We start from the raw sequence: 13,100 nt of genomic DNA on the forward strand, positions 1-13,100 counted from the left end.
AAGGAGAAAAAAAAAAAAAAAAAAGGCAAAGAAATCTTAAATCAAGTAGTTTTAGTGTTTATAAACAACATTTGTATTTTCATATTGAAAATTTTAGATATGGGGGGGCTAGTCTCGGGCATGGTGGTTAAGATGGCTGGATCATACATGGCTGACTGCATGGTTTGTGTGCTCGAGAAACATGCCAACTGCATGTGTGTGTGCACGGGCCCAGAATTCTAAAGGGAGGAAGAAACAAAGGAGAAGGGACTGTGTTGCAACCATTCCCCTAGGGGCTCATTCTAAATTTTCCTTCTCTTTCTTCTTTCTTTCTCCAGGGAGCATACATACCCTCTGCAATATTAAAAAAATACATAAACAAATAAAAAGAACATGTTAGGTATATATGCTGCAAGTTAAGCAAGTACATAATTATGTGATGTTACAAACCAAAAATATCCTGGTAAGAGAAAATAATACAAATTTTCCCAAAACATTTTTATATTTTATTTTATTTTTCATTTAAAAAAATTTGATTTTTTTTTTATTATAGCTTTTAAAAAAATTTGCTATAGGGAATGTGCACTTACCAGAGAGAAAGTGAACTTGAACAGCAGTTGGCCATGTGGGAGTCCAGCACCTCAACTACTGTGCAATACTTATACTACTTATTTTTTTCAAATATTGTTTCAAATATGTTAAGTTCAAATTCTATATGAGGGGGACCAGCAGTTGGTGTAATGGCTATGTCACTGGAATCTCATGTAGTCGACCATGGTTCAAGTCCCGGACCTAGTGGCTTAAACTCATGCCGGGCATGTGTGCGTGCATGCCCAAGATCCTGAGAGGAGAATGGAGGAGAAGGGATTGTGGTGTGGCCATCCCCTCTGAGGGGTGATTTCTCACTTTCTGTCCTTCTCTGTCTCTCTGTGTCTTTCTGGTGAGAGTATGCGCCTTATAGCAAAAAACCTCTCCAAAAAAAAAAAAAAAAAATCTATATGAGCTCATGATATATATTGTTTTTTTCTAGAGAAATGTTTATTGAGGCCAATAGGTGGCGTGGAAGTTAAGACAGCTGGATTGCACATGGCTGACTCTGTGGTTCAAGTCCCAGACCTGGTGGCTTAAAAATTACGCCTGGTGTATATGCATGATGTGTTCCCAAAATCCTGAGAAAAGATTGCAGCGTGACCATCTTTCTGGATGGTTAGTTCTCATTTTCCCTCTCTTTGTCTCTCTCCAGTGAGAGAGACATGCTCTCTACAGCAAAAATCTAAAAAAAAAAAAAAAAGTTTTTTACTAAAACATGCAAAAGGAGTGACAATCCAGTGGCAATGAACTATTAATCACTGGCCCCTAGACTGTGGTCTCTAAACACCATTTTCTAATAAAAAGGAGTTAGATCTTGCTCAGGCCTACTACAGAACACTTAAAAAATAAGCTTTATGTATTCTGTCATGTCAGAAAGCAGGAAGCTATTAGTATACCAGGACAGTGTGTGTGCGTATGTGTTTGTGTGTGTATATACAGACATATGTGTGTATGCGTGTGGGTGTGTTTGTGTGTGTATATATACACATATATACATGTGTATGTGTGTGTGTGCGTGTATATACACAGCTTCCCATTAGCTAAAGTTAGAACTCCGTTGGCTAGAAATGGAACAATTTGACCACAGAAAAAAAGTGGATTAAAACACATCAAATCTAAAAAAGCTTATTTATGAATTCATAAATAAACCAGAAACAAACACACATAATCATTAGAAGTTTGAAGCTTATAGTTTAAAAATTAGAGATGAAAGGAAAAGAATCAACCATTTATTCTGCATTCCTTATATGAGCTGTATATTAGAGCAGCAAATAAAGTGATAAGAGAAATTCCTTTTTTCTTTTCTTTTTCTATTTGGAGAGATTTTTGCTATAAGGAGTGTGTGCTTGCTAGAGAGACAGATACAAATAGACAGAAAGTGAGAAATCATGCCCCCAGAAGGGACAGCCACAATCCCTTTTCTTTCAGCCTCTGCTCAGTATTTTGAGCATAAGTGCACATATGCTCAGTGAGAGTTTCAAGTTGTTGGGTCTGGGACTCAAACTATGGTCGATCATGTGGGAGTCCAGTACCTTAACCACTATGCCACCTCTTGACCCCAAGGAGAAATTCTTTCTTGTTGGGTGTGTGTCCGTGCATGCCCATGATCCTGGAAAGGGAACAGAGAAGGGATTGTGCACAGCCATCTCCCCTGGGTGGGGGGTGATTTCTCACTTTCCCTCTATTTCTCTCTGTCTTGCTGATGAGTTCACGTGCCCCAAGGCAAAAATATCTTTAAAAAAAAAAAGAAAAGAAAAAAGAAAATCGTCATTCTAGAAAAAATATTTTATTTTTATTTATCATTTTTATGATTTTTCAATTTCTTACAGGGCATGTGTGCTCACTAGAGAGACAGAGACAGAGACTGAAAGAGAGGGAAAGGTGAGAAAGCAAGCCGCCAGGTCTGGGAATTTAACTGAGGTCAGCATGTGCGAGTCCAGTGCCTAAATAACCACATCACCTGCTGGCCCCAAGAAAACCATCATTTTACAAATCTTCATGAAATACTGAATCTAGGGAATGAAACAAAGGATACCAAAATCTTTAAGTAAAAGATTGATGGAGGTGAGAAAGAGAGAAAACAATTAAAAAGTTAATCCTAACATTGGAAAAATGTTGGTAACTGTTAGGCATTTGACTATCTGACCTCCAAATATATTCCAAAGCTGTGATAACCACGGTACTGACACAACAAACCAGTAGAACAGAACAGGGAATACACAAATAAACCCCCAAATAGAACCACATGATTTTTGATAAAACACAAAGGACAACACAACGGAGAAGAGAGTCATTTTAGCAAATGGTGCTATTAAGAACTGGACTACCTACAGAAAATTGAAAACGGACTTCTATCTTGCGCCATTAACAAAAATCAACTAAAAATGGATTAAAGATTTAAATATAAAGCCTCAAACTGGTGGAAAACACATGGGACACCCTTGAAGACGTTAGAATAGGTGATGATTTCTTTCTGTTCTTTTTAAAAAATTATTTATTTATTGGGACCAGCAGATGGTGTTGTGGCTACCTTGCTGGTCTTCCACATAGTCAACCATGGTTCAGATCCTGGACCCAGCAGCTTAAACTCATGCTGGGTGCGCGTGTGTATGTGTGCCCAAGACTCAGAAAGCGTATCTTTTTGGTTGTTATCAGAAAGAGCTTTTAAAGTCTCATGGAAGGCCAGAAAGGCTGTTCTGTCATTTATTTATTGTGCTAACTTACTTTTTTTTTTGAAGAAGTTTTTGCTATAGGGCGCGTGTGCTCGCCAGGCATACAGAGAGAGACAGAGAGACAGAAAGCGAGAAATCACCCCTCAGGGGGATGGTCACACCGCAATCCCTTCTCCTCCATTCTCCTCTCAGGATCCTGGGCACGCACGCACGTGCGCCCGGTGTAGGTTTTAAGTCACCGGGTCCGGGACGCGAACCGTGGTCAACTACGTGGGAGTCCAGCGACATAGCCATTACGCTAACTGCTGGTTCCCAAGAAAAATTAATTTTGGGGCAGGCACATAGAGCATACCAAGATGGCAGCCCCCGTAGATCTGAAGCCGAGGAAATCTTTCACAGAGCTTTAAGCCAAAGTTATTGACACTCAACAGAAGGTGAAGCTTGCAGACATACAGACTGAACAGCTAAACGGAATGAAAAAACATGCACATCTTATAGACTTTGGTAGATGAGGCTAATATGTTTGAAGGTATAGGAAAAAAGTTTATTCTTCAATGAAAGGAGGTAATTCATAATCACCTGGTAGAAAAACAGAAAATAGCAAAAGAAAAAAATAAAGAACTAGAACTGAAAAAATTCCTACCTGGAAGGGAGTGTTAAGAAAGTCAAAGACAAGGGAGATGCTGATGGCCTGAAGGGCACAACAGGGAATTTCTAGGAGAAGCTTTCCTCCTGAGCACTCCCATTCCTGGCAAGTATAGAAGGGCCTGCTGGGGAAAAAGCTCCCCTCCACCCCCAAGGACGTTTAATCTGGATGGCCTGGCACCCCCACATTTCCTTTGTCACCCTAAGTCCCAGCCCTGTATGTTTTATCCTGGTTCTGCCTGCCACCCCTGCCTGGACACTTGTCTCTCCTGGACTGAGTCCTGAACTCCTAGGAGAGGGCAAATGGGAGCCAGGACAAAGGCACACTCCACCTAAGCTACTAGAGACCCTGGTCTGATGAATAAAGGCCCCAGTCTCACTGTGAAAAAAAAATTAATTAATTTTTATAAATGTTGATAAATGGGGCCAGCAGATGATATGGTGATTAAGGCTCAAGGTTCCCACATGGCTGACCGCAGCTCCAGTTCTGGACCTGGGGGCTTGAAACTCACCCAGGGCACATGTGCATGCATGTCTAAAATCCAGAGGAGAATGGAGAAGAATTGCAGTGTGGCCATGTCTCCTAGGGTGCAATTTCATATTTTTCTCTCTCCGTCTCTGTCTCTCCAGTGAGTGTATGCGCTCTATAGCAAAAATCTCTAAAAAAAAAAAAAGATAACTGTTCAAATTGTTGACAGACATGGGGTTCACTATATTAATCTTTCAGTTTCTGATTAAGTTTAAACATTCCCTAATCGAGTGCTTCTCAACTTTAATGTGCCTGGGGATCGTGTTAAAATGCAGATTCAGATCTGGGTTTGAGATTGTGTATTTCTAATAAAGTCCCAGATGATGCCGATGCTGCCTGTCTCTGGACCATACTTTTGAGTATCAAGGATCTAAATCAGTGACGAAGTAGACAGACACGATATTCTTGTAGGTAGGAATGAAAAATATTATAGTTGTGGGGCCGGCAGGTGGCGTGGTAGCTAAGGCACTGGACTCCCACATGGACAACCACGATTCAAGCCCAGGACCTGGTGGCTTATGTTCTTACTTTCCCCTTTCTCTTTCTGCCTTTTTGGTCAAATAAAAAATAGTAATACATAGGGACCAGCAGTTAGCGTAACGGCTATGTCGCTGGACTCCCATGGAGGAGAAGGGATTGTGGTGTGGCCATCCTCCCTGGGGGTGATTTCTTGCTTTCTGTCTCTTTGTCTCTCTTGGTCTGTCTGGCGAGCACACGTGCCCTATAGCAAAAACCTCTCCAAAAAAAAAAAAAAAAGTAGGAATAAATAAAATAAAATAAATAATTCCTTAAAAAAAGGAAAAAAAATTTTTTTGGAGAGATTTTGCTATAAAGCATGTGCGCTCACCAGAAAGAGAGACAGGAAGTGAGAAAGCATCCCCCAGGAAGAAGGCCATGCCACAATCCCTTCTCCTCTCAGGATCTTGGGCATGCATGCACACATGTCCGGTGTGAGTTTAAGCTACCGGGTCCAGGACTCGAACCACAGTCAAATACATGGGAGTCCAGTGAAATAGGCATTACGCTAACTGCTGGTCCCAAAAAAGAAAAATATTATAGTTGTTTATTTATTCTACTAATTCTAGGACCAAAAAAACCCTACTGAACTGAGCAAGTCAATCCAGCCCTTTAACACTACTGTTGGACTAGGGTTGGGGAATCCTTGTATCCATGGCTATCACAGGGCTAAGTCGGGGTCCATTCTGTAGTCAGTCATGGTTTAGGGGAAGGTAAACGTAGTACAGGTAGAACAGCATTGGGAAAGGCCTTAGAGAGCCTAGGAAGAATTAAGGAATAGTCCCCTAACTTCTTTAGAAACGACATGTAGGAACATTTCCTATTTTTTCTGTAACAAGCCAAAGAGTAAATATTTTAGGCTTTATAGGTCTCTGTTACAACGACTTCATTGCTGCTATAGCATTAAAAGTCACAGGTAATAGGTAAACAAAAGGATGTAGCTAGGTTCCAATAAAACTTTACTTCTGAAATTCAAACTTCATTTAATTTTCTTCTTTCTCTTTTTTTGGAGGTTTTTTATTTATTTTTTCCTATAGGGCATGTGTGCTCACCAGAAAGACAGAGAGAAACAGGAAGCGAGAAATCACCTCCCAGGAAGGATGGCTATGCCACAATCCCTTCTCCTCTCAGGATCTTGGATACACAAACACATACGTCCGGCATGAACTTAGGCTGCCGGGTCTGGGACTCGAACTACGGCCACCTATGTGGGAGTACAGTGACATAGCCATTACGCTAACTGCTAGTCCCAAGCTTCATGTGATTTTCATACATCACATATTATTTTTCCAACCTTTTAAAAATGCAAACATTATTCTTAGTTCACAGGCTGTACAAATATAGACAGTGAGTCGGATTTGACTTAGAAGATGGGAAGTCAGTTATTCTTACAGGGACCAGCAGTTAGTGTAATGGCTATGTCGCTGGACTCCCACGTAGTCGACTGCGGCACGCCGGGCGCGTGTGCGTGCGTGCCCAAGATCCCCAGAGGAGAATGGAGGAGAAGGGATTGAGGTGTGGCCATCCCCCCTGGGGAGTGATTTTTCACTTTCTATCTCTCTGTCTCTCTCTGTCTGCCTGGCAAGTGCACGCACCCTATAGCAACAAAAACCTCTCAATAAAAAAGAAAGAAAGAAAAATTATTCTTATAGTATTTGGTATTCTTTTTTTTCCCTTAGGTTTTTGCCATAGAGCATGTGTACTTGCCAGAGAGAGAGAGAGAGAGAGAGAGAGAGAGGAAAGTGAGACATCATCTCTCAGGGGGATAGCCACGCCATAATCCCTTTTCCTCCATTCTCGTCTCAGGGTTTGGGCATGCACGCAACCTTATCCTCTGAAGAAATCTAAAACAATGGATAACTTGGCTAAGGTCATAAAGCCAATGAGTGCCAGAGCTGAAATTCAAAAGTAGGCAGTCAATCAACATTTCACTCTTTCTTGATTGTTTAATGGCTAGAAGGTGCATGTACCCACCATTGAGAGACAGGCACAGAGAGGAAGCACCCAATCAAATGGGGCATGGTCACGCTACAATCTTTTCCTCTATTTCTCATCCCTTTGGGATCTGGAGTATGCATGCACACATGCCTGGCATGTCCCCCCCCCCCCTTTTTTAAAGAAGTTATTTAATTCCATTCATTTTTATTTATTTATTTATTTTATTTGGCCAAAGAGAAACAGAGAGAGAGAGAAAGTAAGAAAGCAAACCACCAGGTCCAGGACTCGAACCAAGGTTGGCCATGTAGGAATCCAGTACCTTTAACCACCATGTACCTGCTAGGCCCAATGCCTGGCATATTTTCTAGTCACTGGGGCCAAGACTAGAACTGTGGTTGGTCACATGGGATCCAGCTTTCTCTCTCTCTCTGTTTTTTCTTAATGTTTTTGCCATAGGGTGTATACACTCACAGGCAACAGAGACAGTAAGAGGGAAAGTGGGAAATCATGCCCCAGGGGTAGTGGCCACACCAAAATCCTTTCTTCTCCATTCTGCTCCTGGGATTTTAGACACACACGGACACACACACATACACACACACACGGTATGATTTTCAAACTGCCAGGTCTGGGACTTGAACTGTAGTCAGCCATGTGGGAGTCTATGCCTTAACCAGCACACCACCTACTGGTCTGGGATCCAGTTTTCCACAGAAAGTATCCAACTGCTGCACTATGGGGTTGGCCCAAGATTGTGCTCTTAAATCACAGGGTTCAGTGACTGCTGAATGAAGAAAAAATGTGAACTCATTTACTCACCAAGTAGACGTTGCTTGCTGACTGCAGTGAGTAGTACAAATGAACAATGAACGGACTTTTGCTCAGTGCCAGCGCATTTCTCTCAGCTTGTACCTGATGAGTCATATTTTTGTTGATCATGTCTGCTTTTTTGACAACCTATAATAGATAACATGACAATGGACACAATAACTTTATTTTTTATTACAAAGTATTCCCAAGTTTCAAGGCTGTCATCATAAAAATGCCACCAGTGAGGTCATTTAGACCTTAAGCTGTCATCGGGAAGGTGTAAGAAAATTAGATAAGATGGTTAAAAAAACAACAACAAAAAACCCTGAAAAGTTCCCACAAAACTCTCTTCAAGATAGAACGGCTGGGACCAGCAGATGGAGTAATGGCTACGTCCTGGACTCCAATGCAGTCGATCGTGGTTCGAGTCCCAGACCCAGTGGCTTAAACTCATGACAGGCATGTGTGCATACATGCCTAAGATCTCAAGAGGAGAATGAAGGAGAAAGGATTGTGGCATGGCCAACCTCCCGGGTGGTGATTTTTCACTTTCTGTTTCTCTGTCTTTCTGGCAAGTGCACATGCTCTATAGCAAAAACCTCTCAAAAAAAAAGATAGAACTGCTTATATTGGTATTATTAAGTGGCAAAAGTATTACATAAAATTCTGTTCTGCTGTTCTTAAAACAAAGTCAAAAGATAGTAATGATCCTAATAAGTTTGCAGATAAATAGGAACCTGGCACAACAGAGAAATTGTTTTGTTTTGTTTTTGATTATTTAATGGATGGGAACAGAATCAGAAAGAGGAAGAAGTTTAAAGTTTGTTTGTCTCAAAAAAAACCTTAAGTGTAATATGAACAATTAAAACTTGGGCCAGCAGGTGGCATGGATGTTAAGGAGCCAGATCCCACATGGCTATGTGGTTGGAGTCCTGGACCCAGAGGCTTGAAAAATCACACTGGATATGCGCACATGCATGCCCAGAATCCCAAGGGGAAAATGGAGGAGAGGAGACAATGACATGGCCATCCCCTATGGGGGGTGATTTCTCACTCACTTCTCTCTGATGAGTGTATGGCCTTATAGCAAAAATTAGAATAAAATAAAAAAAAAAAACGAACAAAAACAGTAATACTTAATAGTCACGAAGTCTGTCTTACAGAAAACTAATGACTTGTCTCAAGTTTCAAGGTAATTGGTACAGAAACAAAATGATAATCTATCAATACATTAAAACTGTAGCACTAAACTGAATAGTCAATAACACTGGAATCAATTCTTGGGACTACAACAAGAAAAATAGGTCTTTTTCTTTTTGTTCAGATTCACTGGAGTATTTCATGAAATCATTAATATAGGGTAATGAAATCTTTCTTTCTTTAAGAAAACAGACAAAGCCTGTATTACCTGTCATTTCACTGAATTAGAAACTCTGTGAGAGCATGTTTTTTATTCCTTACTGTGCTCCAAATCTTACTCACAAATGGGATATTCAACAAATAAATTATTTCCTTTTTCTTTTTTTTTGGAGAGGTTTTTGCTATAGGACATATGTGCTCCCAGAGAGACAGAAAAAGTAAGAAATCACCTCCCTAGGGAGGACTGCCATGCTGTGATCCCTTCTCCATTCTCCTCTCAGGATTTTGGGCGCACACATGCATGCATGGACACACGCACACCCAGCATCCCAGCATGGAGTTTCAGGCTATGAGGTCCATGACTGGAACTGCAAGCCATGAGGTCCAGGTCTGGAATTGTGGTTGATCATGTGGGAGTCCAAGGCCTTAATCACTATCCCACCTGTTGGCTCCTTCTTTTTTTTTTTTTTAAAAAAAAGAATTTCTAAAGGGTGCACAATTTCATGGAGCGACAGGGGAAGAGAGAGAGAAAGGGAAAATGAGAAAGCACCCCCCCGCCCCGGGGAGATGGTCACGCTGCAATCCTTCCTCTTCCACACTCCTCTTGGGATTCTGGGCATACACACACATGCGTCCATTATGCTCTTCAAGCTGCCAGGTACAGACTTGAATCGCTTCAAACATCATGCCGCTGGCTGGGCCTGAAAAGGTGTTTTTCATGTCAACAACTGATAATAACTGACTACTAAGTACTATGAAAAGAAAAGCAAAGTTTTTGGGAACATATAAAGCAAATAACACCTTCAACAGATGAGTTTGGAAGATCAAGGAAGGTTTGAAGGGGAGCTAAGATGAACCTTAATACATTGTTAAGAGAGGTGGAAAACAGAAAAGGGTGGAAGAAAGGCAGTTATGGAGGAACCAGCAAAAACATAAGTTCGGAGGCAAGAAAATACACTATACTGAAGGACTAAAGTTTTCTCATGGTCTAGCCAATCTTCCGGTGTGGATAAAACATAAGGGCTGTGGGAGATAAAAGTGGAACTCTCTAGGCAGAATTTAGAGAATGATGACTGCTGTTCCAAGGAGTTTGGACTTTAGCTGCACACCATGGTCTAAGGAATGGACAGAAAAATAAAGACAGTCATCCAGTTAGGGGGCTATTTCAATAGATTAGGTATAAAAATAAAGGCCTGATGGGACCAGCAGTTAGCGTAATGGCTAAGTCGCTGGACTCCCATGGAGGTGACTATGGATCGAGGTCTGGGCCCAGTGGCTTAAACTCACGCCGGGCGTGTGCCCAAGATCCTGAGAGGAGAATGGAGGAGAAGGGATTGTGGCGTGGCCATCCCCCCTGGGTGGGGGTGATTTCTCACTTTCTGTCTCTCTCTGTCTTTCTGGCGAGTGCACGCACCCTATAGCAAAACCTCTGCAAAAAAAAAAAAAAAGAAAGGCGCGACACCGTCCCCAAGACCTGTCAAATGAAAGAAGACACATGCAAAAGACAACCTGTTGTATGATTCCATTAATACAAAATGTCCAGAAAACCAAATCTATAGAGATAGAAAGTAGTAGTTGCCTACGGCTAAGGATAAAAAGGGGAACACTGCAGATGGGCAGGAGGGGTCTTTTCTAGGTGATAGAAATATTCTAAATTGGATTGTGGTGATGGTTATACAATTATTAGGCTGTTGGAAGAGTAGTATTTTCCCAACGACCCAATATTCAACTTACTAAAAAAACCAATGAATTTCACCTTTATAAGTAAATAAATAAGGGAGGAAATGAAGGCCAGTACAAGAGAACAGACGTGAGAATAAAAAAGACAAAGTAAAAACGAACAACTAGGGTTGGCCCTGTGGTCTACTGGCTGAGGGAGTCAGATTCCAGCTGGCTGATTGGGCAGTTCAAATCCTGGCTTTGGTGACTTTAAAAACACACCAGAAACATGTACATGCATGCCACAAATCCTGACAGGATCGAGAAATGGAAAAGAGATTGCAGCGTGACCACGCCCCTAAGTACACCTGTCTTTTGGCAATCCAAAAAAAAAATGACTATAAGAGAAAGAAGTGACTGGAGTAGTTAGGGTAGTTGAGAGATGACACACAGATAATATAAAGTGTAAAGAGAAGCTAAAATTTCTCAGGTTTCTAACCTGTAAGACAAGGATGATGGTGGTGCTATTAAGTAGAAAGAGATAAGAGGCTCAAAGTTTAAACAGTTAGGCAGAGAAGATTGTTGGGTAAGTCCATTTTGGGAGTACGTGTACTCTTCAAATAAAAACACATTCTAAATTTTATCATGAGGTTCATTTCACAAAACATTTTAGTTATACAGCAGATCAGGAATTATGTCACACTGACAAAAATATAATGTAATCTGGAAGGGACTGTTACAAACTTAATTAAGTTCCAAACTTAATTCTGGTAAAGGCCAAATTAATAAAAAGAATCAAAAGATACATAATATAAACAGGTAATGCAAACATTTAAAAATTTCATAACAGACTTATCAGAGAATAGTGTAGCTTACTCTTGGTCAGAGTCAAACCTAAAGTCAGTGCCGACAAACTCATCGCTCCTCTGCGGGAGAAAAATTTCAGCGATTCTTTATGTGAAAGCAAAGGAACTCAGAAACATAACCACCAATGACTTAAAACTTTTTGCATAACTCAAGTCTGGGTTAACCACGGATCAGAATTTGGGCTTTGAATCTCTGTGGTACCAGGGCCGATGCAAACACCTGTTAAGTCCCTTTGCCTCTGGTCTCATTGGCAAACACTGGCCAGGGAAAAGGGGGTCCATCTTTGCTATTAACGCTGGACAGTGATTCAAAGCATCGAGCGGGGTAGGGGTGGGGCAGAGGCGAGACACCGGACCCGACCGCTAGGATCTACCGGCTTAAGCAAGTCAGGTCACCCAGACTAGATGTTCCAGCAACCCCGGGCCCCCCGGAGTCAGAAGGGCCATTTCCCGTTCTTTTTCTTCTTGACTTCCTACCTTCACCGCATACAACTTGCCGCCTTTCTGCCCCAGATACACTTTCCCGAAGGCGCCGCGGCTAATGGGCTTCACTATGCTGAATTCCTCAATGGAGGGCGGTCTTGGCACCGGGAACCGATTCACGCACTCTCCTGTCGCCGCGCCTCCACCCTCCTCGCTCTCCGCAGTGGGCTCCATCTCGGAGCAGCGCAGACCGAAGCTGCACCGGGCCAGCCGCGCAGGGCCTCGCCCCACCCGCAGTCCCGCCAAGTAGGTTCAAAGTGAGGCCCCGCCCACGCCGCCCGCCGCGCGTCCGCCGTGACGTCACCGCGGCGCCTCGCCGAGTCTGCAGCCCTGCCCCGTCACCGCCCCTTTTAGACGCCGAAGGAACCAATGGGCTGGAGGGCGGAAGCTCTGGGCTCGTCTCTATCCCTCCGCAGACTTCCGGGGCGGTCACCACGGCCCGCTGACGTCGCTTGTAATGAACCGGGAGGTGTAAAGTGTTCTTCGCTAGTTAGGTAAAGGGCCACCGGCACTTGTGGCTTCGAAATCTCTCCTGGCCTCCGTACGAGGCTGGTGAGAGCCTTCCCTGTCCAGACGTGATGTAATTACTGTAATTCCCCCATCCCGCACCGTTCACGACCTCCCACCCTCGCGGGGAATACAGGACCCGTTCGGATTGTTCAGAAGAGCAATGGCCAGATTAGAGGGTTGGAAGCTAGTGGAGTCAAAGAATGTGGAGAAACCGGATGAGCAGGAAGGGAATGGATCGCTTTGTTCTATGACATTTTCGGAGTATGTACTTGGCCTGACTGAAACAGATTGAGAAGAAAACAGGAAGGATTTTCGATTTTTTGCAAGGGAGATAAAAAGCACTGTATTTAACAAGAGCCCTTAGGGCTCAAGGCCCAGTCGGAACAAGACAGTGAGATCTGATAAGGAAGCTGTAGGAGGTCTAAGAGGTTGAATGGCATTCCCCCTCTTAAGCATAAAGTCAACAACTAGAGAGTTTCGAGGAGTTTATTGTTTGTGGCCATCGACTGCTTTGGGGAGGCTACAGGCCGCCAGCGCGCGCCA

General features: G+C 42.7%; 1 protein-coding gene and 1 pseudogene across 2 annotated transcripts in view; one reads left to right on the forward strand and one right to left on the reverse strand.

The window, feature by feature from the left end:
- The window catches only part of MASTL (microtubule associated serine/threonine kinase like), a 54,445-nt gene extending 42,164 nt beyond the window's left edge, over nucleotides 1-12,281 (reverse strand). For both annotated transcript variants that reach the window (XM_006139747.3, XM_006139746.3), the window contains exons 1-2: nucleotides 12,042-12,281; nucleotides 7,690-7,827 (exon numbers count right to left, since the gene is read on the reverse strand). In XM_006139747.3, the coding sequence (XP_006139809.1) occupies nucleotides 7,690-7,827; nucleotides 12,042-12,221 (318 nt within the window). In that variant the 5' untranslated portion in view covers nucleotides 12,222-12,281. The remainder of the gene's footprint in view (nucleotides 1-7,689; nucleotides 7,828-12,041) is intronic.
- Nucleotides 3,599-4,003, forward strand: LOC102496589 (prefoldin subunit 1 pseudogene; annotated as a pseudogene).
- Nucleotides 12,282-13,100: the final 819 nt, after the last annotated feature.

The sequence above is a fragment of the Tupaia chinensis genome, unplaced genomic scaffold, assembly GCF_000334495.1.
Source record: "Tupaia chinensis unplaced genomic scaffold, TupChi_1.0 Scaffold000001_1, whole genome shotgun sequence".
NCBI classification, from domain to species: domain Eukaryota; kingdom Metazoa; phylum Chordata; class Mammalia; order Scandentia; family Tupaiidae; genus Tupaia; species Tupaia belangeri.